General features: G+C 42.4%; 1 protein-coding gene across 3 annotated transcripts; it reads right to left on the bottom strand.

Moving 5' to 3' along the window:
* On the bottom strand, window positions 1-25,777 carry LOC129393901 (putative protein FAM157B). 3 transcript variants are annotated; one of them, XM_055098125.2, is made up of 5 exons: window positions 25,261-25,777; window positions 20,981-21,528; window positions 11,350-11,545; window positions 2,081-2,168; window positions 1-1,425 (listed from the first exon to the last, which is right to left on the bottom strand). In XM_055098125.2, the coding sequence occupies exons 2-4, from the start codon at window positions 21,392-21,394 to the stop codon at window positions 2,101-2,103; spliced, it is 678 nt and encodes a 225-aa protein (XP_054954100.1). In that variant the 5' UTR covers window positions 21,395-21,528; window positions 25,261-25,777; the 3' UTR covers window positions 1-1,425; window positions 2,081-2,100. The 3 variants fall into 3 exon arrangements, with proteins under 3 accessions (XP_054954100.1, XP_054954097.1, XP_054954098.1); XM_055098122.2 differs by lacking the exon at window positions 25,261-25,777 and having other exon boundaries at window positions 20,981-22,603; XM_055098123.2 differs by lacking the exons at window positions 2,081-2,168; window positions 25,261-25,777 and having other exon boundaries at window positions 20,981-22,603.
* Window positions 25,778-27,519: the final 1,742 nt, after the last annotated feature.

Below are 27,519 nucleotides of genomic sequence, written 5' to 3'. Positions count from 1 at the left end.
AAAGGAAAAATAAATCAATTTATTTCCTCAAAATTTACAACTTTTACGTCTCAGAAGACATGAAGAAAAAAGTTGAAAGACAAAATGTTATAATAGGAAAAACAACTGTCTTATAGTATACTCTCAACACTCAACACAGAACACTTCTGTTACCAGATACATCGGTTTTTTCCCCACACAGACCAAACCTTGGGTACCAGCTGGGTGTCCTACAGTGCAACCCAATTGTGACAGTAAATGGAGAAAGCATCAGACCCCACAGGCTAAGGACTCAGTCCTAGGAATACACGTCATGCCCCTTGTTGCTTGCAAATTTAAATGACAAACACAAGGATGGTAAAAAGAAAGTGACTTTATGCCAGAGCTTAGCTGAAGGGAACATACAGGCTCTTGCCTTAAGGGAAGCGCTTCCACTTTCTGGGCAGAAAGCAGGGCTTTCGGACTTGCCAGAATGGCATGCAGGGGATGAGGTGAGGAGGTGCAGGGTCTATGGGACATGCTCTGATGTTTTCTCCATTAGGTGATCTTGCTAGCACCACCATGGGCAGAGCCAGGTTGTAAATTGACTGTTGTCTGCTGCCAATCTCCTGGTGGGGGAGAGATATGGAAGTGCCAGTTTGTTTCAAGGTTTGGTCCCTGGAACTTTTAAGTTATCACACAGTTGGAAAAGTTTGCAGTATAGGAAGTGTCTGGTGGAGAGACAGTAAAGCTTATAATTGCATTCCTAAAGAGCTAAGTGCAGGAACAGCAAAATGGTAAAACTAATTCATTTCTTCTGTAAGAAAATATGGGTACTCCGTTACAAGACTGTAACCACTTAAGGTGCCAACCACAAACAGTAGGTTCCCAGGTTACCTTCTGTCTGACTTTGCTACAGATTGGAGGCTCCCACAACACCCTTATTGGGTTCAGCAATTTGCTACATCACATTGCACAACCCATGAACGCAGTGTACTTACTATTCCTGACTTATTACCAAGGATCTTTTAAACGCTACAAATGAAAAGCCAGAAAAAGAGATGCACAAGGTGAGGTATGTGGAAGGAATGCAGGCCTCCCATGCCCTCACCAGACATGATCCTCCCAGTATCTCCTGTGTTGGGAGAGCAACACAGATGCTCTCCCAACCCTGTCCTTTATTACACAGGCAAATTGGTTACGTCTGTGGCCATAGGTGATCAACTCAACCATCAGCACCTCTCCCCTTCACAGAGACGGGACGGGGGAAGAAATTTCAAATCCTCTAATGACAAGGTTGCTTCCCTTGGCAGCCAGCCCCACTGAGGCTATCCAGGTGCCCCCAGCCATCAATCATTTCATTAGCATACGAAAGACACATTACTTCGTACATTCCCGAGGCTTAGCGCTCTGTTTCAGGACACTGCAGCAGAGACCACACATTAACTCTTATTACGTTCCAACAACCTATAAAATGGAAGAAAATGTCGGCACATTAGATACTTCATTAGTGTCTGTTATCCAGAATGTATAAAGAACTTTTACAACTCCACAGCAAAGACAACCCAATCTAAAAATTGACAAAAGACTTTAATACACACTTCACCAACAAGCACATGAAAAGATGCTTAACATCATTACCATAATTAAAACCATGAAGAGATAACCCTTAACTCACACAAGAATAGTTATACTAAAAAATAACAAGTGTTGACAAAGATGTGCAGAAACTTGAACTCTTAAACACTGCTTGTGACAATATGTGACAATAAGTGACAAAATGGTGCAGCCTACGTGTAAAATAATTTGATGTTTCTTCATAAAGTTACAAATAGATTTACCATATGACTCAATGATTCCATTCCTAGGTATATACCGCAAAGACCTGAAAACAGCTGTTCAAACAAAAACCTGTGTGCTCTTTAAATGTGTCAAGGTCATAAATATGCAGGAAAGTCTGGGGAACAGTTCAAGGAAAAGAAAACTGGATCCGAATGAAAAAAAAAAAAAACACATTATACTCCCAAGTGTGGCACGAGGTAAAAGTGAAGTGAGTTTGTGGACCGAATTATCATGTAGGAACAATGCTGATTTCCTGAACTAGGGGTTATGTGGTAGTTACCTGGGAGAGTGTCCATGCTTTCAGTGCAATATACCAGAGTATTTTGTGCGACACTGCAAATCTGGTACGGCAATAACTGTTGGGGAATCTAAGGGAAGAAAAAGTTGTATTTTGTACTACTACTGGAAGTTGCTTAGAAATATGACATTATTGAAAAGTAAGTTATTTTTAAAACAACCATGTCAATACCATGCCAGCAAAGCAGACACATCATCAAAATCCATTACAGAGGCTATAGTTCAGCCAAAGCTGTAAAACCCTTAAAAAAGTCTCAATGTCAACAGGGTCCACTTACTAGATATTATTCTATTTATTAGTATTAGAGGCAATTGTGTCAATATATTAGTGTTAGGGCATGGTATGGACATTTAGATTAGTGTTAGGGAATGGTGTGGATATTGTATTGGTGTTGGGAAATGGTGCAGATATTACATTAGTGTTAGGGCATGGTGTGGATATTATTACATTAGTATTAGAAGCGACGGTGTGGATTAGATGAGTATTAGGGCATGGTGTGGATATTATTACATTAGTATTAGAAGGGATGGTGTGGATTAGATGAGTGGTAGGGCATGGTGTGGATATTATTACATTAGTATTGGAAGCGATGGTGTGGACTAGATCAGTGATAGGGCATGATGTGGACATTACTAAATTAGTACTGGAGGTGATGGTGTGGATTAGATCACCGATAGGGCATGGTGTGGATATTATTACATTTGTATTAGAAGCGAAGGTGTGCATTAGATCAGTGATAGGTCATGGTGTGGATATTATTACATTAGTATTAGAATGGATGGTGTGGATTAGATGAGTGGTAGGGCATGGTGTGGATATTACTACATTAGTATTAGAAGCCATGGTGTGGATTAGATCAGTGTTAGGGCATGCTGTGGATATTATTACATTAGTATTAGAAGCGATGGTGTGCATTAGATCAGTGATAGGGCATGGTGTGGACATTATTACATTAGTATTAGAAGGGATGGTGTGGATTAGATGAGTGGTAGGGCATGGTGTGGATATTATTACATTAGTATTGGAAGCGATGGTGTGCATTAGATCAGTGATAGGGCATGATGTGGATATTATTACATTAGTATTAGAAGCGATGGTGTTCATTAGATCAGTGATAGGGCAGGTGTGGTTATTATTACATTAGTATTAGAAGGGATGGTGTGGATTAGATGAGTGGTAGGGCATGGTGTGGATATTATTACGTTACTATTGGAAGTGATGGTGTGGATTAGATCAGTGATAGGGCATGGTGTGGATATTATTACATTAGCATTGGAAGCGATGGTGTGCATTAGATCAGTGATAGGGCATGAGGTGGATATTATTACATTAGTATTGGAAGCGATGGTGTGGACTAGATCAGTGATAGGGCATTATGCGGATATTACTACATTAGTATTGGAAGCGATGGTGTGGACTAGATCAGTGATAGGGCATGATGCAGATATTATTACATTAGTATTGGAAGCGATGGTGTTGATTAGATCAGTGATAGGGCATGATGTGGATATTATTACATTAGTATTGGAAGCGATGGTGTGGACTAGATCAGTGATAGGGCATGGTGTGGATATTATTACATTAGTATTGGAAGCGATGGTGTGGACTAGATCAGTGATAGGGCATGCTGTGTATATTATTACATTAGTATTACAAGCGATTGTGTGGAGTAGATCAGTGATAGGGCATGCTGTGGATATTATTACATTAGTAATGGAAGCGACTGTGTGGACTAGATCAGTGATAGGGCATGATGTGGATATTATTACATTAGTATTGGAAGCGATGTTGTTGATTAGATCAGTGATAGGGCATGGTGTGGATATAATTACATTAGTATTGGAAGCGATGGTGTGGATTAGATCAGTGTTAGGGCATGATGTGGATATTATTACGTTAGTATTAGAAGCGATGGTGTGGATTAGATGAGTGTTAGGGCATGCTGTGGATATTGTTACATTAGTATTAGAAACGATGGTGTGGACTAGATCAGTGATAGGGCATGGTGTGGATATTATTACATTAGTATTAGAAGCGATGGTGTGGACTAGACAATTGATAGGGCATGGTGTGGATATTATTAGTATTGGAAGCGATGTTGTGGACTAGATCAGTGATAGGACATGATGCAGATATTACTACATTAGTATTGGAAGCGATGGTGTGGACTAGATCAGTGATAGGGCATGGTGTGTACATTATTACATTAGTATTGGAAGCGATGGTGTGGATTAGATGAGTGTTAGGGCATGGTGTGGATATTATTACATTAGTATTGGAAGCGATGCTGTTGATTAGATCAGTGATAGCGCAAGGTGTGGATATTATTACATTAGTATTGGAAGCGATGGTGTGGATTAGATCAGTGATAGGGCATGGTGTGGATATTATTACATTACTATTAGAAGCGATGGTGTGCATTAGATCAGTGATAGGTCATGGTGTGGATATTATTACATTAGTATTAGAAGGGATGGTGTGGATTGGATGAGTGGTAGGGCATGGTGTGGATATTACTACATTAGTATTAGAGGCGATGGTGTGGATTAGATCAGTGTTATGGCATAGTGTGGATATTATTACATTAGTATTAGAAGCGATGGTGTGCATTAGATCAGTGGTAGGGCATGGTGTGGACATTATTACATTAGTAGTAGAAGGGATGGTGTGGATTACATGAGTGGTAGAGCATGGTGTGGATATTATTACATTAGTATTGGAAGCGATGGTGTGCATTAGATCAGTGATAGGGCATGGTGTGGATATTATTACATTAGTATTAGAAGCGATGGTGTGCATTAGATCAGTGATAGGGCATGGTGTGGATATTATTACATTAGTATTAGAAGGGATGGTGTGGATTAGATGAGTGGTAGGGCATGGTGTGGATATTATTACATTAGTATTGGAAGTGATGGTGTGGATTAGATCAGCGATAGGGCATGGTGTGGATATTATTACATTAGTATTGGAAGCGATGGTGTGGACTAGATCAGTGATAGGGCATGATGTGGATATTACCACATTAGTATTGGAAGCGATGATGTGGATTAGATCAGTGATAGGGCATGGTGTGGATATTATTACATTAGTATTGGAAGCGATGGTGTGGACTAGATCAGTGATAGGGCATGGTGTGGATATTATTACATTTGTATTGGAAGCGATGGTGTGGACTAGATCAGTGTTAGGGCATGATGTGGATATTATTACATTAGTATTGGAAGCGATGGTGTGGACTAGATCAGTGATAGGGCATGGTGTGGATATTATTACATTAGTATTGGAAGCGATGGTGTGGACTAGATCAGTGATAGGGCATGCTGTGTATATTATTACATTAGTATTACAAGCGATGGTGTGGAGTAGATCAGTGATAGGACATGCTGTGGATATTATTACATTAGTATTGGAAGCGACTGTGTGGACTAGATCAGTGATAGGGCATGATGTGGATATTATTACATTAGTATTGGTAGCGATGGTGTGGACTAGATCAGTGATAGGGCATGGTGTGGATATTATTACATTACTATTAGAAGCGATGGTGTGCATTAGATCAGTGATAGGTCATGGTGTGGATATTATTACATTAGTATTAGAAGGGATGGTGTGGATTGGATGAGTGGTAGGGCATGGTGTGGATATTACTACATTAGTATTAGAGGCGATGGTGTGGATTAGATCAGTGTTATGGCATAGTGTGGATATTATTACATTAGTATTAGAAGCGATGGTGTGCATTAGATCAGTGGTAGGGCATGGTGTGGACATTATTACATTAGTAGTAGAAGGGATGGTGTGGATTACATGAGTGGTAGGGCATGGTGTGGATATTATTACATTAGTATTGGAAGCGATGGTGTGCATTAGATCAGTGATAGGGCATGGTGTGGATATTATTACATTAGTATTAGAAGCGATGGTGTGCATTAGATCAGTGATAGGGCATGGTGTGGATATTATTACATTAGTATTAGAAGGGATGGTGTGGATTAGATGAGTGGTAGGGCATGGTGTGGATATTATTACATTAGTATTGGAAGTGATGGTGTGGATGAGATCAGTGATAGGGCATGGTGTGGATATTATTACATTGGTATTGGAAGCGATGGTGTGGACTAGATCAGTGATAGGGCATGATGTGGATATTACCACATTAGTATTGGAAGCGATGATGTGGATTAGATCAGTGATAGCGCATGGTGTGGATATTATTACATTAGTATTGGAAGCGATGGTGTGGACTAGATCAGTGATAGGGCATGGTGTGGATATTATTACATTAGTATTGGAAGCGATGGTGTGGACTAGATCAGTGATAGGGCATGGTGTAGATATTATTACATTTGTATTAGAAGCGATGGTGTGGACTAGATCAGATAGGGCATGCTGTGGATATTATTACGTTAGTATTACATGCGATGGTGTGGACTAGATCAGTGATAGGGCATGCTGTGGATATTATTACATTAGTATTGGAAGCGATGGTGTGGACTAGATCAGTGATAGGGCATGATGTGGATATTATTACATTAGTATTGGAAGCGATGGTGTGGATTAGATGAGTGTTAGGGCATGGTGTGGATATTATTACATTAGTATTGGAAGCGATGGTGTTGATTAGATCAGTGATAGGGCATGGTGTGGATATTATTACATTAGTATTGGAAGCGATGGTATGGATTAGATCAGTGTTAGGGCATGGTGTGGATATTATTACGTTAGTATTAGAAGTGATGGTGTGGAGTAGATGAGTGTTAGGGCATGCTGTGGATATTATTACATTAGTATTAGAAACAATGGTGTGAACTAGATCAGTGATAAGGCATGGTGTGGATATTATTACATTAGTATTGGAAGCTATGGTGTGGACTAGATCAGTGATAGGGCATGGTGTGGGTATTATTACATTAGTATTGGAAGCGATGGTGTGGATTAGATGAGTGTTAGGGCATGGTGTGGATATTATTACATTAGTATTGGAAGCATTGGTGTTGATTAGATCAGTGATAGCGCAAGGTGTGGATATTATTACATTAGTATTGGAAGTGATGGTGTGGATTAGATCAGCGATAGGGCATGGTGTGGATATTATTACATTAGTATTAGAAGCGATGGTGTGCATTAGATCAGTGATAGGTCATGGTGTGGATATTATTACATTAGTATTAGAAGGGATGGTGTGGATTAGATGAGTGGGAGGGCATGGTGTGGATATTAATTCATTAGTATTAGAAGCGATGGTGTGGATTAGATCAGTGTTAGGGCATGGTGTGGATATTATTACATTAGTATTAGAAGTGATGGTGTGCATTAGATCAGTGATAGGGCATGGTGTGGATATTATTACATTAGTATTAGAAGCGATGGTGTGGATTAGATGACTGTTAGGGCATGGTGTGGATATTATTACATTAGTATTGGAAGAGATGGTGTGGATTAGATGAGTGTTAGGGCACGGTGTGGATATTATTACATTAGTATTAGAAGCGATGATGTGCATTAGATCAGTGATAGGGCATGATGTGCATATTATTACGTTAGTACTAGAATCGATGGTGTGCATTAGATCAGTGATAGGGCATGGTGTGGATATTATTACATTAGTATTAGAAGCGGTGGTGTGGATTAGATGAGTGTTATGGCATGCTGTGGATATTATTACATTAGTATTAGAAACGATGGTATGGACTAGATCAGTGATAGGGCATGATGTGGATATTATTACTTTAGTATTGGAAGCGATGGTGTGGACTAGATCAGTGATAGGGCATGGCGTGGATATTTTTACATTAGTATTGGAAGCGATGGTGTGGATTAGATGAGTGTTAGGGCCTGGTGTGCATATTATTATATTAGTATTGGAAGCCATGGTGTTGATTAGATCAGTGATAGCGCAAGCTGTGGACATTATTACATTAGTATTGGAAGTGATGGTGTGGATTAGATCAGTGATAGGGCATGGTGTGGATATTATTACATTAGTATTAGAAGGGATGGTGTGGATTAGATGAGTTGTAGGGCATGGTGTGGATATTATTACATTACTATTGGAAGTGATGGTGTGGATAAGATCAGTGATAGGGCATGTTGTGGATATGATTACATTAGTATTGGAAGCGATGGTGTGGATTAGATGAGTGTTAGGGCATGGTGTGGATATTATTACATTAGTATTGGAAGCGATGGTGTGGATTAGATGAGTGTTACTTCATGGTGTGGATATTATTACATTAGTATTAGAAGCGATGGTGTGCATTAGATCAGTGATAGGGCATGATGTGGATATTATTACATTAGTATTAGAAGCGATGGTGTGCATTAGATCAGTGATAGGGCATGCTGTGGATATTATTACATTAGTATTAGAAGCGATGGTGTGGAGTAGATGAGTGTTATGGCATGGTGTGGATATTATTACATTAGTATTGGAAGCGATGGTGTGGATTAGATAAGTGTTACGGCATGGTGTGGATATTATTACATTAGTATTAGAAGCGATGGTGTGCATTAGATCTGTGATAGGGCATGATGTGGATATTATTACGTTAGTATTAGAAGCGATGTTGTGCATTAGATCAGTGATAGGGCATGGTGTGGATATTATTACATTATTATTAGAAGGGATGGTGTGGATTAGATGAGTTGTAGGGCATGCTGTGGATATTATTACATTACTATTGGAAGTGATTGTGTGGATAAGATCAGTGATAGGGCATGTTGTGGATATGATTACATTAGTATTGGAAGCGATGGTTTAGACTAGATCAGTGATAGGGCATGATGTGGATATTACTACATTAGTATTGGAAGCGATGGTGTGGATTAGATGAGTGTTACTTCATGGTGTGGATATTATTACATTAGTATTAGAAGTGATGGTGTGCATTAGATCAGTGATAGGGCATGATGTGGATATTATTACATTAGTATTAGAAGCGATGGTGTGCATTAGATCAGTGATAGGGCATGCTGTGGATATTATTACATTAGTATTAGAAGCGATGGTGTGGATTAGATGAGTGTTACGGCATGGTGTGGATATTATTACATTAGTATTAGAAGCTATGGTGTGCATTAGATCAGTGATAGGGCATGATGTGGATATTATTACGTTAGTATTAGAAGCGATGTTGTGCATTAGATCAGTGATAGGGCATGGTGTGGATATTATTACATTAGTATTAGAAGGGATGGTGTGGATTAGATGAGTTGTAGGGCATGGTGTGGATATTATTACATTACTATTGGAAGTGATTGTGTGGATAAGATCAGTGATAGGGCATGTTGTGGATATGATTACATTAGTATTGGAAGCGATGGTGTGGACTAGATCAGTGATAGGGCATGATGTGGATATTACTACATTAGTATTGGAAGCGATGGTGTGGACTAGATCAGTGATAAGGCATGGCGTGGATATTATTACATTAGTATTGGAAGCGGTGGTGTGGATTAGATGAGTGTTAGGGCATGGTGTGGATATTATTATATTAGTATTGGAAGCGATGGTGTTGATTAGATCAGTGATAGCGCAAGGTGTGGATATTATTACATTAGTATTGGAAGTGATGGTGTGGATTAGATCAGTGATAGGGCATGGTGTGGATATTATTACATTAGTATTAGAAGGGATGGTGTGGATTAGATGAGTTGTAGGGCATGGTATGGATATTATTACATTACTATTGGAAGTGATGGTGTGGATAAGATCAGTGATAGTTCATGGTGTGGATATGATTACATTAGTATTGGAAGCGATGGTGTGGATTCGATGAGTGTTAGGGCATGGTGTGGATATTATTACATTAGTATTGGAAGAGATGGTGTTGATTAGATCAATGATAGGTCATGGTGTGGATATTATTACATTAGTATTAGAAGCGATGGTGTGCATTAGATCAGTGATAGGGCATGCTCTGGATGTTATTACATTTGTGTTAGAAGCGATGGTGTGGATTAGATGAGTGTTATGGCATGGTGTGGATATCATTACATTAGTATTGGAAGTGATGGTGTGGATTAGATGAGTGTTACGGCATGGTGTGGATATTATTACATTAGTATTAGAAGCGATGGTGTGGATTAGATCAGTGATAGGGCATGGTGTGGATATTATTACATTAGTATTAGAAGCGATGGTGTGCTTTAGACCAGTGATAGGTCATGGTGTGGATATTATTACATTAGTATTAGAAGGGATGGTGTGGATTAGATGAGTGGTAGGGCATGGTGTGGATATTACTACATTAGTATTAGAAGCGATGGTGTGGATTAGATCAGTGTTAGGGCATGGTGTGGATATTATTACATTAGTATTAGAATCGATGGTGTGCATTAGATCAGTGATAGGGCATGGTGTGGATATTATTACCTTAGTATTAGAAGGGATGGTGTGGATTAGATGAGTGGTAGGGCATGGTGTGGATATTATTACATTAGTATTAGAAGTGATGGTGTGGATTAGATGAGTGTTAGGGCATGGTGCGGATATTATTACATTAGTATTAGAAGCGATGCTGTGCGTTAGATTAGTGGTAGGGCATGATGTGGATATTTTTACATTAGTATTAGAAGTGATGGTGTGCATTAGATCAGTGATAGGGCATGTTGTGGATATTATTACATTAGTATTAGAAGGGATGGTGTGGATTAGATGAGTGGTAGGGCATGGTGTGGATATTATCACATTAGTATTGGAAGTGATGGTGTGGATTAGATCAGTGATAGGGCATGATGTGGATATTACTACATTAGTATTTGAAGCGATGGTGTGGATTAGATCAGTGATAGGGCATGGTGTGGATATTATTACATTAGTATTGGAAGGGATGGTGTGGATTAGATCAGTGATAGGGCATGGTGTGGATATTATCACATTAGTATTGGAAGCGATGGTGTGGACTAGATCAGTGATAGGGCATGGTGTGGATATTATTACATTAGTATTGGAAGCGATGGTGTGGATTACATCAGTTTTAGGGCATGGTGCGAATATTATATGGGTGTTAGGGCACGGTGTGGATATCATAGTAATGTAGAGCACAGTGTGATTATTATATTAGAGGCCACTGTAAGAATATATATTAGCAGCCACTGTGTCTTGGACGTTGACCATGATACTAGGGTATACTCCAAACAGTGAGATTTGGGGGTTTTATTTTTCTAGATTAATTTCTTCCTCTGCTGAGTACTCTAAAGACTCACTCCTTGGCACTCAGGGCCGTGGACAGCAGCTTTTTACTCACCAATGAAGAACACCAAATTAACTTGACCCTCGTGCTGCCCTGAGGAAGTTGAAGCTCCTCGCTGCTTCTGGCACCTCAGCGGGAAGTTGGTTGGGGCGGGATCGCGCGCCCTCTGGTGGAGCCATGGTTCATCACAGACGCTCTTGCTCACAGTTTCTCGGCGGATGTGCGGCCCCTCCTGGCTGTCCTGAAATACCTATAAAATTCAATATTCAGTTTATTCAGTGTCATAATTTTGGAAATTCAAACCGAAATAAAGGCCACTATATCCATACCTTTCCCATAAATGGTGATGGAAGAATTATTTGGAAGCCATATAGAATGAAGTGACTCTATACACAAATTAAAACACAAAAACCTACTCAAAATAGTCCAGAGACTACAACTTGAAATGCAAAACTATAAATAATCTAAAAGAAAACCTAAGAGACACTGGATTTGGTGTTGAGTTTTAACACACAGCATCAAGTGCCAATTCGTGAAAATACTGAGAACAGACTTTATAAAACTAAATTTTCTACTATGAAAAACCCTATTCGGAGAACAAAAAGACAAGACACACTGTGAGAAGATATTTACAAAATACAAACGTGATTTTAAAAACTGTATTGAAAATACACAAACAACTCTTCAAACGAACACTAAGAAAACTAAAAACCCAAATAAAACTGGGTAAATATCTGAACAGACATCCAGCCAAATAAAATATATAGATAGCAGGCCAGGTGTGTTGGCTCATGCCTATAACCCCAGCACTTTGGGAGGCTGAGGCGTGTGAGTCACCTGAGGTCAGGAATTTGAGATCAGCCCGGCCAACACAGTGATACCCCCTCTCTACTAAAAATACAAAAAAATTAGCCAGGCATGGTGGTGGGTGCCTGTAATCCCAGCTACTTGGGAGGCTGATGCAAGAGAATTACTTGAACATCGGAGGTGGAGGTTGCAGTGAGCCAAGATCACGCCACTGCACTCCAGCCTGAGTGACAGAACGAGACTCTATCTCAATAAAAAAAAAAGAATAAAGAAAAAAAAGAAAATATACAGATAGCACATAATCACACAAAAGGATGCTCAATATATCTCATTAGGAGACTGGAAATTAAAATAATGCTGAGATATCACTGCACACCTAGTACAACTGTGGGACTCTTAAAAAAGCTCAACAGTAACAATTGGAGGTTGAAGAACAATAGGTACGGCCATTCATTACTGGCAGAATGCATGAATGGGTACAGCCACTTTGGGAAACAGTTTGACAGTTTTTCCCAAAGATAAACAAGTCTTACCTTACAATCCAACAAATGCACCCCTAAATTGTGTATGTTTAGACAGCTGCTTTGAAAAATTATGTTCAAACAAAAACTAGCATGTAATTATATACGAGCCACTCTACTCATCATGGCCAAAACTTGAAGTAATCAGAACATTCTTCAATAGCTGAATGCATAATCAATTTGAAGTACAACCATGCAATGGAATGCCATTCACCAACAGAAAGGAATGAACTGTCAATCCATGAAAAGAAATGAATGAATCTTGCATCTATGTTGCTAAGTAAAGGGTGGCATTATGAAGATGCTATACATTATATGACTCCATTCATATGACATTCTGGAAAAAGCACAACCAAAGAGATGATAGTCAGATCAGTGACTGTCTGGGGTGGGGATCTGAAGTATTCTGTATGCTACTTCAGTAGTGGATATCTGACAGTATGCATTTGATAAAACCCACAGAATTTTAATGCACAAAGAACAAATCACAATCTACACAAATTAAATTATTTAGGATGTGGAAGTATCTAAGGACAAAATACAGAGTGCAACCAAGAATCTAACTGTATTACCAATGTATGTTGCAAGTGGTGGGCCAAAGGTGCTGAGCTGGAAATGAGTAGAATCCATAGACTAAAAACAAAATGTACTATATACATGAACAGTGGACTCTATTTTATAAAGTTATTTCCCATAGGGATAATAGTTAATTTTGAAACCACTATATCTGTAAAAAGAAAAATAACCATGATTTTCCTCTATACTATGAACATTCCACTTTTAACAGCAAATTGTGGGGGGGGTGGGTGTTTCCCACACCAACCAATTTTCCAACTCTCTGGAAAACAATTGGGTATCCTGTAATTCAACTGTGACACTGATTACCTGGAGTTAGTATACACCCTACAGGTTAAGGGCTTAGTAACACCAGACTGTCCACAACCTCAGATGCCAATCACAAGTAATGAATCCCCAGTTTACCCAAACTTCTATATGACTTGGCTAGAAACTAGGCATTCCTACACCCCCTCTTCAGGTTTGACAATTTGCTATGATGGCTTATGGAACTAGGAAATACTTACTTATGTTTACCAGTTATTATGGTCTCAATGTGTGTACACCCCCACCCCAAATTCCTATTTTGAAATGTAATCCCCAAAGGGATGGTATTCAGAGGTAACCGAGAGGTGATCGGATCATGAGGGTGCTGTCCTCATGAATGAAACCAGTGCCCTTATAAAAGTGTCTGGGAGCCCGTTTCCCCATTCTGCCATGTCACGACATGCTAGAAGGCACTATCTATGATAGATGAGCCCTCACTAGGCATCAAATCTGTCAGCCTTGATCTGGAACTTTCCAAATTCCATATTTTAGGAATTTTTATGGAAGCTTCATCATGTAGACATGACAGATTATTAACTCAATTTCCAGTCCCTTCACACCCTCAAAGGATTGCATGTTAAGCTAAAAGTTACAACCTTCTTATCATGGCTTGGTCTTCCTGGTGACCATCCCCATCCTGAAACCATCCAGGAACCCACAGAGTGTCCTTATTAGAACAGAAGCCATTCCTATTATCCAGGAGATTCCAAGAGATTTAGGAACTCTGCGTCAGGAACCAGGGCCAAAGACCAAATATTAGAACACAAGATGCTCCTACTGTTCAGGAAATTGTAATAGTTTTAGGAGCTCTGTACCAGGAACTGCAGACACAGACCAAACATATATTTCTTATTAAGTCCCAACCTGGAATCTTGATCAAGAATGAATTCCTTGTTCCCAATGGTACAAGGGATGAAATAAATGGCAGATAGATAGTAGGAGCCAGGTTCCTCACTATTACAGTGAGAAGTTACAGATAAAAAATAGGGAAGCCTAGAATGATCTCTGTCATAATGAGTCAGAATATATATATACAACATAAGTATAAACTCACATTTAGCTTAACATATACACAGATGGTTCCACATAGAAACCTTTATAATTAAGTGGGTACATATAAGTTAGAAGACACACATATATTTCTTTGCACTGTCAGCTGTAAGTGTCATGATGCAATGACCACATTTAGTGTCCAGATGTAAGTTTTTCATACCATTCTCTAACAAAAGAAATCAGGGCTATTAGAAGAAATAGCTGAAACTAGGACTGGGACAGAAAATATATGAGCCAGGGTACTTTTGAAGTAACAGAAATACATTATTAAAAAAACATGAAATTATGTAAAAGGAGCCAGTGGAAAGAGCTACCAATGGCCACAGGTATGAACAAAGAGCAACAAAATACTGTAGAATTAGATAACAACCAAAAGATTAAAGTAACTATCTGTGGATCCATACTGGTATAAATAAATGATTAAACAGATATGCAAATGGGCTGAATAGAAATCTCTTATACAGAAGAATTCCAAATACCTGATATAGACACTCAGCCATCAAGGAGGTGGGGCTAACTCCCCATTCCTTAAGTATGAGCTCTGCATGATGACTTCCTCCAAAAGCATACATACAATATAGACATGGGAAAAAAGTAACTTCACGGTGAAAAACCTGAAAACACTGCCTCAACCAAGTGATAAAAGTTAACATTAATGGTGATAACGCATCTTGAGAGCATGAAGTGACTAGACTAGCACTTGCAAACCAAAAATAAAATTCAAAGATCTTTCCCACAACCACCTCTCCACCAGGGGACACCAAAGTTAACCTGGAAGACTGGTTCAGGCTATGATGGGAAAGAGGTGGTCAGACATTCCTCAGTATGCCCTCCTCCCTTTTGGAATTCAGGAAAAGCCAATCAGCATTTAACATCAACACGACCTTAAATCTGATAAGAAACATTTACAATCTATTCTCTCTGAAGCCTGCTACCTGGAAGCTTCATCTCCATGATAAAACCTTGGTCTCCATAACCCCTTATCATAACCCAGACACTCCTTTCTATTGATAGTAAGTCTTTCAACAAACTGCCAATCAGAAAAATTTTAAATGTACCTATAACCTGGAAGCCCCACCCCACCCTAATCCTTTGGGTTGTCCCACCTTTCTGGACCGAACCAATATATATCTTAAATACACTTGATTGATGTCTCCTATCTCCCTAAAATGTATAGAACCAACCTGCACCCCAACGACCTTGGGCACATGTTCTCAGGGTCTCCTGAGGGCTGTGTCATGGGCCATGGTCACTCATATTTGGCTCAGAATACATCTCTTCAAATATTTTACAGTCTTTGACTCTTTTTGCGGACACACTACACATCTGCTCTGCTTCCCCCAAACCCCTAAACCCAGGCTGATTATGAGAAAAACCCCAAGTAAACCACAATGGAGGACATTCTACACAATACCTCACCAATCCTCCTAACACTGTTTCAGGTCCTCAGAAGTAAAGTCTGAGAGACTGCCACAGCCAAGAAGAGCCTGACATGATGACTAAATGTCCTATGGGATCTTAGATAGGATCCTGGGAGAGAAAAAGGCAGAACTAAGGGAAACCAAATAAGATGTGAGCTTATTTAATAATATAGTAATATCCAGTCATTAACTATGACAAGAAATGATATAAGATGTTGGTCAGGAGTGGTGGCTCATGCCTGTAATCCCAGCACTTTGGGAGGCTGAGGCGGGCAGATCACCTAAGATCAGGAGTTCAAGACCAGCCTGGCCAACGTGGTGAAACCTCATCTCTACTAAAAATACAAAAATTAGCCGGGTGTGATGGCAGGCACCTGTAATACCAGCTACTCAGGAGGCTGAGGCAGGAGAATTGCTTGAACCTGGGAGGCGGAGGTTGCAGTGAGCCGAGATCATGCCATTGCACTCCAGCCTGGTTGAGACCCAGTCTGAAAAAAAAAAAAAAAAGAAGATGTTAAACCTATCTGATACATGTTGATATGTTAAAAAGAGGGGAAACTAGGTTGCGTCTACATGGGAAATCTGCATTTTCTTCCCAATTTCTGTGTGAATCTAAAACTAATTTAAAATAAAACCTCTATTTAAAAATTGTAATTTTTTCAGATATCTGCTAAATTATTTCTACTAAAAATTAGTAATTGGCAGTAACTACTCCTACTTTTAAAAATAAGAGCATTCATGATACTGCAAAGTAAATTATACAGACTAATACATACTTTCAAAGAAATGCCCCTTTTACATGTTTTATGTTAAGATAACATATATGTGTAAACATGGTCGTATCATTTTTCTTATGGTGTAGTTCACTCTCTAAGAAAGCTGGTCATCTTAGAACCAGGGAAAAAAATTCACATTTTGGAGACTATTTCAATTTACGGCTGGATGTTTTCAAAGTATGACTTTGTGAAAAAAAAAAAGTTCAAATTGATTCCTTGTGACTGGATCACTTATTCTAATGAATGCTTGCCTTTATTTTGTTTCCCAGCATTTCTTTCAGCTACGATACAACAGAAGCAAATATTTGCCACTGGAAAAAATATTCAAAGACACTCTTAGGTTAATCTATAGCTGATGACAGTCAGTCTAGTCTACATAGCAAGCAGCTTCAAGATATGATTATTTAGCTAAGCGGGAAATGGGACGTGACTGCTGCCTCATTCCCACGTCTCTCTGGACCTGATAATTTAGAGGAAGCTCACATTTGCAAGATAAAAATTTTCTTTTCCTTCTCAGTATTAAATATGCTGTCACAATAGAAGAAAGCTTTACTGACTTCTTAAATGATGTGTTGAGACCGGAAACCTAAAATGATAGTTACTGAGAATAGTGCTAATGCCCTAAGTTTTTAGTCACACCCTCACCTAGGTAGGAACCTAACCAAAAGGGGAGAACTGTTGAACAAATTACGGGAGGTCATTGTTTTGGTCACAACTCCTGCATTAGGCCACACTGAGCAGGCAAAACCAGAATGGAGACACTCACGCTGAATGACACACAACGAAGCTGAAACTTTAAGGAAGTAGATAGATCCCAAAAGAGCTCCCTTTTTCCCTGAAGAGACTCCAGTCTACCTGAGTCAGCATAAAGAAGTCCCCTCTGCTTTAATTCTTACCAAAACAAGTAACTTGAAGTAATCTGATATTAACAAATCAGTTGTTATTTTCTATTGCTCTATTTCCGCCTTACACAACACAGTGTTCTGCTATTGCCCAGAGGGCACTGAGACCAAATAAAACTTGAAAATGCCACACTGAAAGCAAATAAGTCCTAATAACTCAACTTACAACGATAACAAAGAGTGACACCAATGCCCAAAGTTTTGATCAGTATCTCAAAATTGAGAGGCTGACCAAAAGGGAGGAATTCTTACATCAAACAACATTTGGGCTTTAGAAGCCTCCCAAGGAGTCCTTGTAAAGAGTCGTGGCCGGGCACCGTGGCTCACGCCTGTAATCCCGGCACTTTGGGAGGCCGAGACGGGTGGCTCATGAGGTCAGGAAATCGAGACCATCATGGCTTACAAGGTGAAACCCAGTCTCTACTAAAAAAAAAAATACAAAAAAATTAGCGGGACTTGGTGGCGGCAGCCTGCAGTCCCAGCTACTCGGGAGGCCGGGACAGGAGAATGGCATGAACCCGGGAGGCGGAGCTTGCTGTGAGCTGAGATCGCGCCACTGCACTCCAGAGCGAGACTCCGCCTTAAAAAAAAAAAAAAGAAGAAGAAGAAGAAGAAGAATCGCAACCTACTTTACTATAGAAACAAACTGAAAACCTGACTTGGGAATGTATCATTGTTACAAATAGCGGCGGTTCAGCCAATCACATCAGCCGAGTGTCAGTCAATGGCCGGCAGCCAGCTGTTCAAAACAAGTTCCAAGAAGGCAAATCCGGGCTGTAACCAGGTCTGTAACCAATCCAGCCACCTCTATACCTCACTTCTGTTTTCTGTATGTCACTTTTTTTCTCTGGCTATAAATTTAACCTGCACATATTGTGTGGCAGATCATTCTGAACCATTTTTGGTCTGGACTGCTGCCTGATTCTAGAACCACAAAAGAAAAGCCAATTAAGATCTGCAAACGCACATTTGTTGTAATTTTGTATTTTAACAGTTGTGCCCTACAAAAGACATTAAGCTGAAATTAATCAAAAATCATTTACGGTCATGATTAGGTCATAAAAAATTGTCAAACATAACAATTCTTCAAAAAAAGCTAAAAAGTATTTTTTAAAAATATTGTTGATGGAAAAAAGAGTGCAAAAGTAGATAGGAAAATTATGTACAAAACTAAAAACAGAGGAGAAATTAAAAGTCAAATAATTGCATCAAACTGGAAACCTAGAAAAAATGGGTGATTTCCTAGTAAAAATACACATTAACAAAATGGGCACTGAAATAAGGCAACTATGAATATACCAATTAGCATAGAAAAGCTAAGAAAGGTCCTTAAAGATCTCCCAGTGGAAAAAGGCCCCAGGACCATCTGGGTCCATAGCTTAGTGTAAGCTGACTTAACTAAATGTGATTTTACACTCATGCATTGCATACATATGATGGTGGTCCCATGAGATAAAAATGGAGCTGAAAAATTCCTTCCTAGCCATCTTGTCATAAGCTCATGGCTCAAAGCATTACCTTTTCTCTGTTTTGATACCATGAAAGGAAAATAAATCTCAGGACCCCCAAATCACTAAGCCAAGGGAAAAGTCAAGCTGGGAGCTCGGTCAGGCAAACCTGCCCTCATTCTATTCCTAACTAAGATAGCTACAAAGATAAAAAGCTACATACCTCACTCACAATTTGCCCACGAAGAATTTCCTTTTGGACAAAGGACAGACAGCACTCAAAGTCATCCCTCACCTGAGACAGATGCATATCTGATTGCTTCCTCTGCCCTATTATTTATGTAAAAATGCAGATTCATTGAGCCAGACTAAATTGTGTATTCAGTGGAAGGCTGATCAAGGATTCAAAAGAATGCAACCTTTTGTCTCCAACCTACTTCTGACCTGGAAGCACCCCCACTTCCTGCTTCCAGTTGTCCCGCCTTACTGGGCCAAATGACTGTATATCTTACACGTCTCATCTATTCCTAAAATGTACAAAAGCAAGCTCTACCCTGGCCACCTTGGACACATGTCGTCAGGACCTCCTGAGGCTGTGTCAAGGGTGTGTCCTTAATCTTGGCAAAATAAGTCTTCTAAATTGACTGAGACCTGTCTCAGATATTCTGGGATCACAATCTACAATCACCATGGTGTTATAGTTGACTGCAGCATTCAGTACAGAGACATGCTGTACAGGTTTGTAGCCTGGGAGCAATAGGCTATACTATGTAACTTAGGTGTGGAGTGGGCTACACCATTTAAGTTTTATAAGGACACTCTACAGTGTTCACACAAAGATGAAATCACCTAAGGATAGATTTCTCAGAAAGTATAACATCGTTACGAGATGCCTGAGTGTACTTTAAATGGTCAAAGCCTAGGAGAAAAAAAGAAACTTAACTCTTGTTATGGGTTAATAACAAAGCTTAAGAGAGTTAACATAGTTCATCTAATCTAAGATGCCAATGATTAAAAAACATTATTTTATGCACCATCACAAATAGGTTGCCAATTAAACCGACTTTCTGAATAACACACAAATGTGAATTTACTTCTATTAATGCCAGGAAAGTAAAATGAAAAATAAATTATGGTTTTGACATGTTAAAGCAAATAAGGCGGGGGTTAGCCTGAGGCCTTCCCTAAGCAAACAGAAACCGAACTTGGAGGCATTTGAACTGACTTAAAAAAATTAACAAACCAACCACAGTCAATGCCAAAAAGCTCAGCAGCCAGTTGGCTGTATGACTAGGGACGCTGAGGGAACCATCCCCACAACAGGCGGTCGCCTAGCTGGAGCCACTGAGGAGCCTCACTTAGGGGCCACCCTAAGAGCTCAAAGCCCCAAGCCGATTTCCGTTCTGGTGCTTCCTGCGTGATTCATGAACCATTCCTTTGCTGAAATAAACTCCGCTTAAATTTATTTTACCTAAAATCCTTTTAACAGACAAAGTCCAGTATTTACACTTAAAATACGGTTGTGAAAACTCACATCTACATCTGCTCTTCAATATTTTTCAAGTACTTTAACACTCTAAGAAAAACGAGCCACTGGAATGCAAATAAAAGCAAGTCGTGGGGTGCGCGTCTCCCTGGGGCTCTCCATGTTGCCCTCAGGGTTTCTCCCTTCTCTGTCCCGGATCCACCCCAAACAAACCCAAATTGGTCAAAAATTAAAAAATGAAACAACTCAGGTATGCTGTAATAATGAATAACAAAGCCACTTAATGATGGGCCACTTTGTAAAATAAAATAAATACAACTTGAGAAAGTGGAGCGCGAGGCAGCGCGGCCTCCTCAACGCTGAGCCGGGACAGAAAGCTTTTTCCTCACCTTTCCTCGGGCAGCCTCGGGGACCATGAAGCCACAGCTTCCCCAGTCGTTCCTGAGGAGCTGAGGAGAAGGAGGCTGGGGTCGTCCCTGGCCACGGTCCCCAGGTGTTCCTATAGAGCCAGCGGCGTCTCCCGAGTGGGTCCTGAGGAGGAGGAGGCTGGGTCCTCTCAGGTGTCCCTGTAGGGATGGAGGCGTCTCCTGCGTAGGTCCTGAGGAGGCGGCTCGGCTCCGCCCCCTGGAGCCGCAGGGCGTCTGTGCCGGAACCCGGGCGCCTCTTGAGGTTCTGTGAGGCGGCATCGCGCCCCCTGACGGCCGTCGCAGGCGGTGCAGGATGCTCAGGTGCTCGCGGTCGAGCTGTGGCCTCGCCCCTCCGGTGAATCTCCGAAGTTCACTGTTCTGACAATTACACGCCATGGCTTTTGAAAAACCAGCTGAGGCCGGGCGCGGTGGCTCACGCCTGTAATCCCAGCACTTTGGGAGGTCGAGGCGGGCGGATCGCGAGGTCAGCAGATCGAGACCATCCTGGCTAACACGGTGAAACCCCGTCTCTACAAAAAAATAAATAAATAAAAAATTAGCCGGGAGTGGTGGCGGGCGCCTATAGTTCCAGTTACTCGGGAGGCTGAGGCAGGAGAATCGCTTGAACCCGGGAGGGGGAGGTTTCATGGAGCCTCCTCTAAACAGAAAAGACCGACCCCCAGTCAGTGTTTTATTTTCCCTGATGACCGCAGGCCATGAACTTATGGAACAATAATGTAATTAGGCTCTTGGACCCAGGGAAGTAGCTCCATGCCACCTGCCCTCATTTGCTGAACATTTTGGTTTCTCGGATCTGCTACTCAGTTTCCAGTCTCTTCCTCCCTGCCAATGCTGCCAGCGTGCCTCTTCTGCAAGCAGCAACCGCCTTCCACCTTCCATTCTCTACTCTTTAGCCGTCATCTGGCTGGACTTTTCAGAACGGACTGCAAAGGAGAATAAACTGGCTGAGTCTGAGGGTGCACTCACGTGCAAAGTTGCAAGCTTTAATGTACCCATCTTGGCAGATTTTGGCTCCTTAGAGTTCTTTCTCATTTGGGGATCTCATGTGCCCTCTCATGAGGTGGGCTCGCTGACTGTCTGCGCTGGTGGCATCTGGCAGCACCTTGTCAAGTGCACCTAGGTAAGAACCTGGCTGCACCTGATGCTTAGCCAAATGGGGAGCCCACAGTTCTGTGTATCAGGTGATGTTTAATCTCTGGAGGTTAATGAACGTGAGGGAGCGATACTGTCTGGGACTGTCCACATATTGCGTCTGAGTCACTGAAGGAAAAGAATGTAGGGTCTGTTTGCTGGGACTGGACACCTCCATAATCACATGCTCCGTGAAATGCAGGCAGGAGATCTCGCTTTCTACCTCTGGGATGGGAGTGTGCAGTTTCAGAGTGAGACTAGCTCACACAACTGACTCTTTATTTGGGAAAGAGAAATGAAATCAGATGCAGCAATTTAATATCCACTAAGATGATATCTTAATCACAAACACTCTTCTGGTTTTTAGAAATGTGAATGTTATTTACACTAGGTTAAAAAACCTGAATATCCAACAGCATGACACCGACTAAAGAAATACTGGTGCACTCTGGAACCTTGCACACCACTTATTGGCATGGGAACAATGGGAACACACCTATGCAAAGATGTGCATGGAAATTAGAAGAATGCAACACTGTAGAACAGATGTGACTAGGTGCATGATCAAGAGCACACAAGACCAAGCCTGCCTCTGCACACACAAGACCGCGGCTGAGTCTGCACCACGTGACGGGACCATTGTGGAGCAAGCCTGGGAGATTCTGATGTAGGCAGCAGAGGCGTCACTTAGGGACCAGACTTCTGTGGGAAACCACCATCTCCTTCCAACCCAGATGCACTTCGTGGGAAACGCGAGCAGATGAAGGTCATGTAGGAGATGAAAGAACTCGCTCCCCAAGCCCATAGGCCTTTGTCCTCCACCCATGGACCGAAGCATCTTGTTAGATGACGGCCGCCCGCAGCCAGGGCCAGCGGAGAACCTGCCATGGAGCAGAGGTCCGTAAAGAACTGCTGACTGTCACTGTCCCTACTTGGGGGCCACTGGGGGATCTGATGCATCTCACTACCCTTTGTAAAGGAATTATTGAAAATGTCAGCCCTCTAACAAGGCATAGGTTGATTAGTTACAGGATTTAACATTTCTATTTTTAAAAGGCAGCATTGAAGAATGTCTTTACAAAGGCTGTACAAAGTCTGCCATATTCTTTGTCACACAGATTGACTCATGTGCAATGCAGCCATTTGATGAAACACTGGCATTTACCAGATGTAAACTTATTAGCAGACGACAACTAGAAATAGTGTGCTGGATGTGCCCGTTTATTTATATGAATATAACCATCTCTCTAGATGCATCGAAAGATACACAACATGAGATCCACTTTATTTCTACAAGTTTATGATCAGGTGGTCAGGACAGGGAAAGAAGAGGAAAAAACTTTAAATCATGGACCTTTATTCTTAGACACCTTTATCCTACATACACAAGGGACATGCATGGTTGAAATAACGGAAACAAGGTGGATAAAAGTGAAAGTAACTTAAACTACTTTACCCAGGAATGCCCAATTCAGATGCTGCAGAGAAGAGCATGAGAACCGGGTGTCTTCAGGACAGGTGTGCATCTGGGAGCAGAGTGGGCATTCATCAGCAGGGAGGAGCAAGGCCTGGGTCGGGGGACACTGGGGCTGCTGTCCCAGAGGCTGGCAGTGTAGCCCTGAACCCCCAAGACTTCACTGAGTCTCCCCTCAACCACCTAAACCAGAATAAACTGATGTAGCAGGACTCCTCAAACACTGTGCAGGGTCTCCATGTCCTCGATGGCCCCCGATGAGCCACAGTACCCTCAGGTCCTGGTGAAGGAGCTGGTGCTGCCTCCTGCCTTTCCCCACATGGGGTCCTGCAGCTCATCCCACACAGCCTCAGATTCCCTCTACAGAACCTGCCCACAGATGTCTTCCGAGACCGGCAATACTGGGAGGCCTGTGGCCCAGACCCAGGAGGAACCAGCTGAGAGGCTCCGTGGAGGTATCGCTGATGGTGTAACCAGAAAGAAAATGCCCACTTCTGTTCTGCTCCCTGAGAACAACTGTCAAGCCAGCATGAGTTTCCAGTTGGAACTTTTCCTTTTCTCCCCATGTTTGTCGCTGTTTTAATGGACATTGCCTGGCTATTAAATCCCCCGATGAACTCACTTTGAAAATTATCTATTGCACTGGGCACCCTTTCAGGAATCACTGAGTGTTAATTTTCTCAGTCTGAGTGATAATTTATGAGTCAAACAAGGACAGATCTGAAGCCAGAGGCTGCTCCTGTTGGAAAATCCCTGAGGATGATGTTCCGGGGAAGCCTCCAGCCTTGGGAGTCCCGTGGAACTGAGCCAGCCCAGGTCATGAAGGGAGCTGGTGCCAGACACTGACTGGGGACCTGCTGGCCTCTGGGCAGACTGCTCTGTCCCTGCACCTGGCCTGCCAGGTATCCCTGTGCAGTCATACCAAGTCCTGTGCTCAGAAGGGCCCCAGAGTAGTTTAAAGTTCTGCTGCCGCCCCTGGAAGCTCATGATTTTGAACAACAACAACAAAAAAAACCCCACGTTTTCCACTCGGCCCCACACATTATGTGGCCTGCGCAGCTGTCAGGCTGTGGCCACAGTGCTGGCATCTCTCACACAATGAAGGCTGCTGGAGTCCTGGCTGACTTGTTTTGACTCTTTTGTGAGGCCCACACCTAAGCTAAACACTCACGTGCCCCCACGCTGACTCCCCACACTCTAAAGCATGAATCTGCCCCTTCAGCTGGGAGAGGGTCCTCGTGTCATCTGGGTTTTCAGAGAGAAGGTCAAGGGAGCCTGGGTTCTAGTTCTTCAGTAATCAAGAGTAAGGGTCTTACCTGTTCACAGGTCCCTGTGGCTGCTTTACAGAAAGCAGGAAGTGGCCACTTCAGCCACACGGCTGCATTTCCAGCTCAGTCCAGGCAGAGCTGCACCCTGCCTTGCACCTCTGCAGATCCTGAGGGGAGTCCTTAACTGAGCCAGGGCGAGTCCTGGGGGCACTCTGCCCCTGTGGACACTGCCCCTGGGCAGGCCCTGAATCTCCTCTGCTCCCACACTCTAGAGTTCAACAGGTCTCAGGGGCTCTGCCTGAGGACTGCCCTTCAACCAGGTATTCGTAATTTCCCCAAGACCCAGGCTTGCTGAGTCACTCAGTTACCTGAATGCCTTTTTCACAAAGGGATGACTGTGCTGCTCCGTCTTCCTTCTTTTTGTTTGCGAGGCCACAGGGAAATCTGGATCCTCTGGTGAAAAAGCAAATCCAGTTTCTTCTTCTTCTTCTTCTTCTTCTTCTTCTTCTTCTTCTTCTTCTTCTTCTTCTTCTTCTTCTTCTTCTTCTGCTGCTGCTGCTGCTGCTGCTGCTGCTGCTGCTGCTGGTTCTTGTAAATGTCCTCACTTGGTTTCTGGGCAGCAACTTCCTTGACTTGCCTGGGGAGCGGATCTGAGCTGCATTTACCAGGCCATGCCCAGGGGAAGTGATCAGTGTGGGACCGTGAAGCTGGATTTCCCCAGGAGCTCCCTCCAAGCTTCTGGTATGATGATAAGACTCGGGATGAACCAAGGATCTCGAACCATGGGACAATGTGAAGTCTAGACCCAGTGGAGGAAGAGAAAGGCTACGGGAAGGGCAGGCTTCACTTTACTGAGCATCCGCTACCTGCCACAGTTTCACGTGACTTATTCTGTGTGTTTCTCACAGCACCCTTGAGAAATAGAGACTACGATCACATCTTTTACATAAAAGAAAACCACCATCCAGGGAGGCGAAGTCCCTTGCTCACAGACTGTCATGTGGGAAGCTCTCTGGATGCAGTGATGTCCTCCAGCTGCAGTACCAGGCAAGCTGTCCCAGAGTTCATGGAGCGGAAAGGCTCGAGAAGCAACTGAGGATGCTCGAATCACAGGTTTATAAAATCCATTCGTAAAACACAGCAAGAAGCTGAGGGAAGGAGATGGGAGGGCCGTATGACCTGATTCCTGTGCTGTCAACATTCATCGGTTCTCTTCTTTCTCTGCTAGTCAACCTCACCCCCTCAGGTGTGACCACGAGGACCAGAGCTGAGGTCTGGGCAAGAGTGCTCACAGCTGAAGGGCTTATGACACACACCAGCTCAATGGGACAGACATGGGACAAGTGTGCCTGATCATGGTGGAGTTGCCAAGAAGCAGCTGTCGCACTGCCATGGGTTCTACGTGTTTCTTGGGCAGAGGACGCATGCGACCAGAATGGGCACCAGGAATGGTGGTGAATGAAGGCCCCATGGTTCTGCATGTTTAGGTGTCTCTTGTATAAACGCACATTGTGAATTGAACATTTAGTGCCCAGGAGCCTCATGCATATTAAGTATCTCTTGGCCCTTGTGTCTCTTCCTTCCCACATGTAACATACCTGTTCTCTGTAACTATCTATTCTGAGCGTATCTAAAAACCATGTCTTGCCTGTGTTATACAAACCACATGCATACTCACGTTCTCTGATGTAGCTGAATGTTTCCTAAGGCCAGGGCACATTTCAGGGTCACATAGAGTGGAGAGAGGGACCAAAATAGCCTTGCTCTGTTTGACTCCCAGCCGAGATGTCTGCTGGGCAGCACTGCCTCTGTAGGCTCTAATGGGGGAAGGGAGCTCAAGGGAGCCTCTGGGGCTGGGCAGGCTACCAGAGAGTGTGGACATTTGGGTGGACCCTGACGGAGGACTTGGGTTTCCTTGGGAGGAAATGTCAGGAAGGGCATCTGGGGCTGAGAGCACTGTGTGAGCAACAGAAGGAAGGAAACTGTGGCTGGCTGGGAAGGGATGGTATGGGGGACAGGGTGAGACTTCTGGCCCTGGGTGCTCAGATGAAGACCTGGGGTTGCCTAGTGGCTGGAAACACACACCAGCTGTGGCAACTTGACCTCTGGGATGTGAGTGTACAGGCAGCTGCTGAGAACGGCTGTGGATTTGGAGATGTGGCTACAGGGAATGGGCAATGGATTCATCTGGGAATTCTGCAGGCAGTGGCCCATTGAGGAAACAGCCTGGAAATGAGACTGCAGATACGTGCTAAAGAGGCTGGAGGAACAGTGACCCCAGTACAAGTTTATGGATCTTATCCACAATCTAAAGAAATGGAGGCCAAATGGCTTTTGAAATTCTAAGATACATGCAGAGGAAGAGTAATGCTTCATGGGAGAGCCAGACTCTTACTGGCAGTGACGCTACACAGTAGAGCTCTGTTCCTCCTGCCCATGTCTGTGGTTGGGGCTGGGGTAGTGCACAAACATGACGCTGATGAGGCCCAAGCATTGTTGGAAAAGAATTCAGCAGCTGCCACAAGAATCTTGAATCCGTGGGTGAAGACCTTGACTTTCTCTGGGACCAATGTGGTCAAGAACAAAGTAAAATCATGACAACAAACACTGTTCAGTTTTCCAAATAT

The sequence above is a fragment of the Pan paniscus genome, chromosome 15 (genome assembly GCF_029289425.2).
Source record: "Pan paniscus chromosome 15, NHGRI_mPanPan1-v2.0_pri, whole genome shotgun sequence".
NCBI classification, from domain to species: domain Eukaryota; kingdom Metazoa; phylum Chordata; class Mammalia; order Primates; family Hominidae; genus Pan; species Pan paniscus.
Note: the sequence above shows the minus strand (reverse complement) of the source record. Positions and strands in the feature narration are given on the sequence as shown.

What these genes read in the sequence shown, in the direction of transcription:
- LOC129393901 (XM_055098122.2), bottom strand. Translation starts at nt 21,646, where the DNA reads ATGAAACCTCCCCCTCCCGGGTTCAAGCGATTCTCCTGCCTCAGCCTC. An exon ending in CCGAGGCTGCCCGAGGAAAG is followed by an intron (nt 11,546 to 20,980) that starts GTGAGGAAAAAG and finishes TGAATTTTATAG; the next exon opens with GTATTTCAGGACAGCCAGGA. An exon ending in TAATTTGGTGTTCTTCATTG is followed by an intron (nt 2,169 to 11,349) that starts GTGAGTAAAAAG and finishes TTCTTCCCTTAG; the next exon opens with ATTCCCCAACAGTTATTGCC.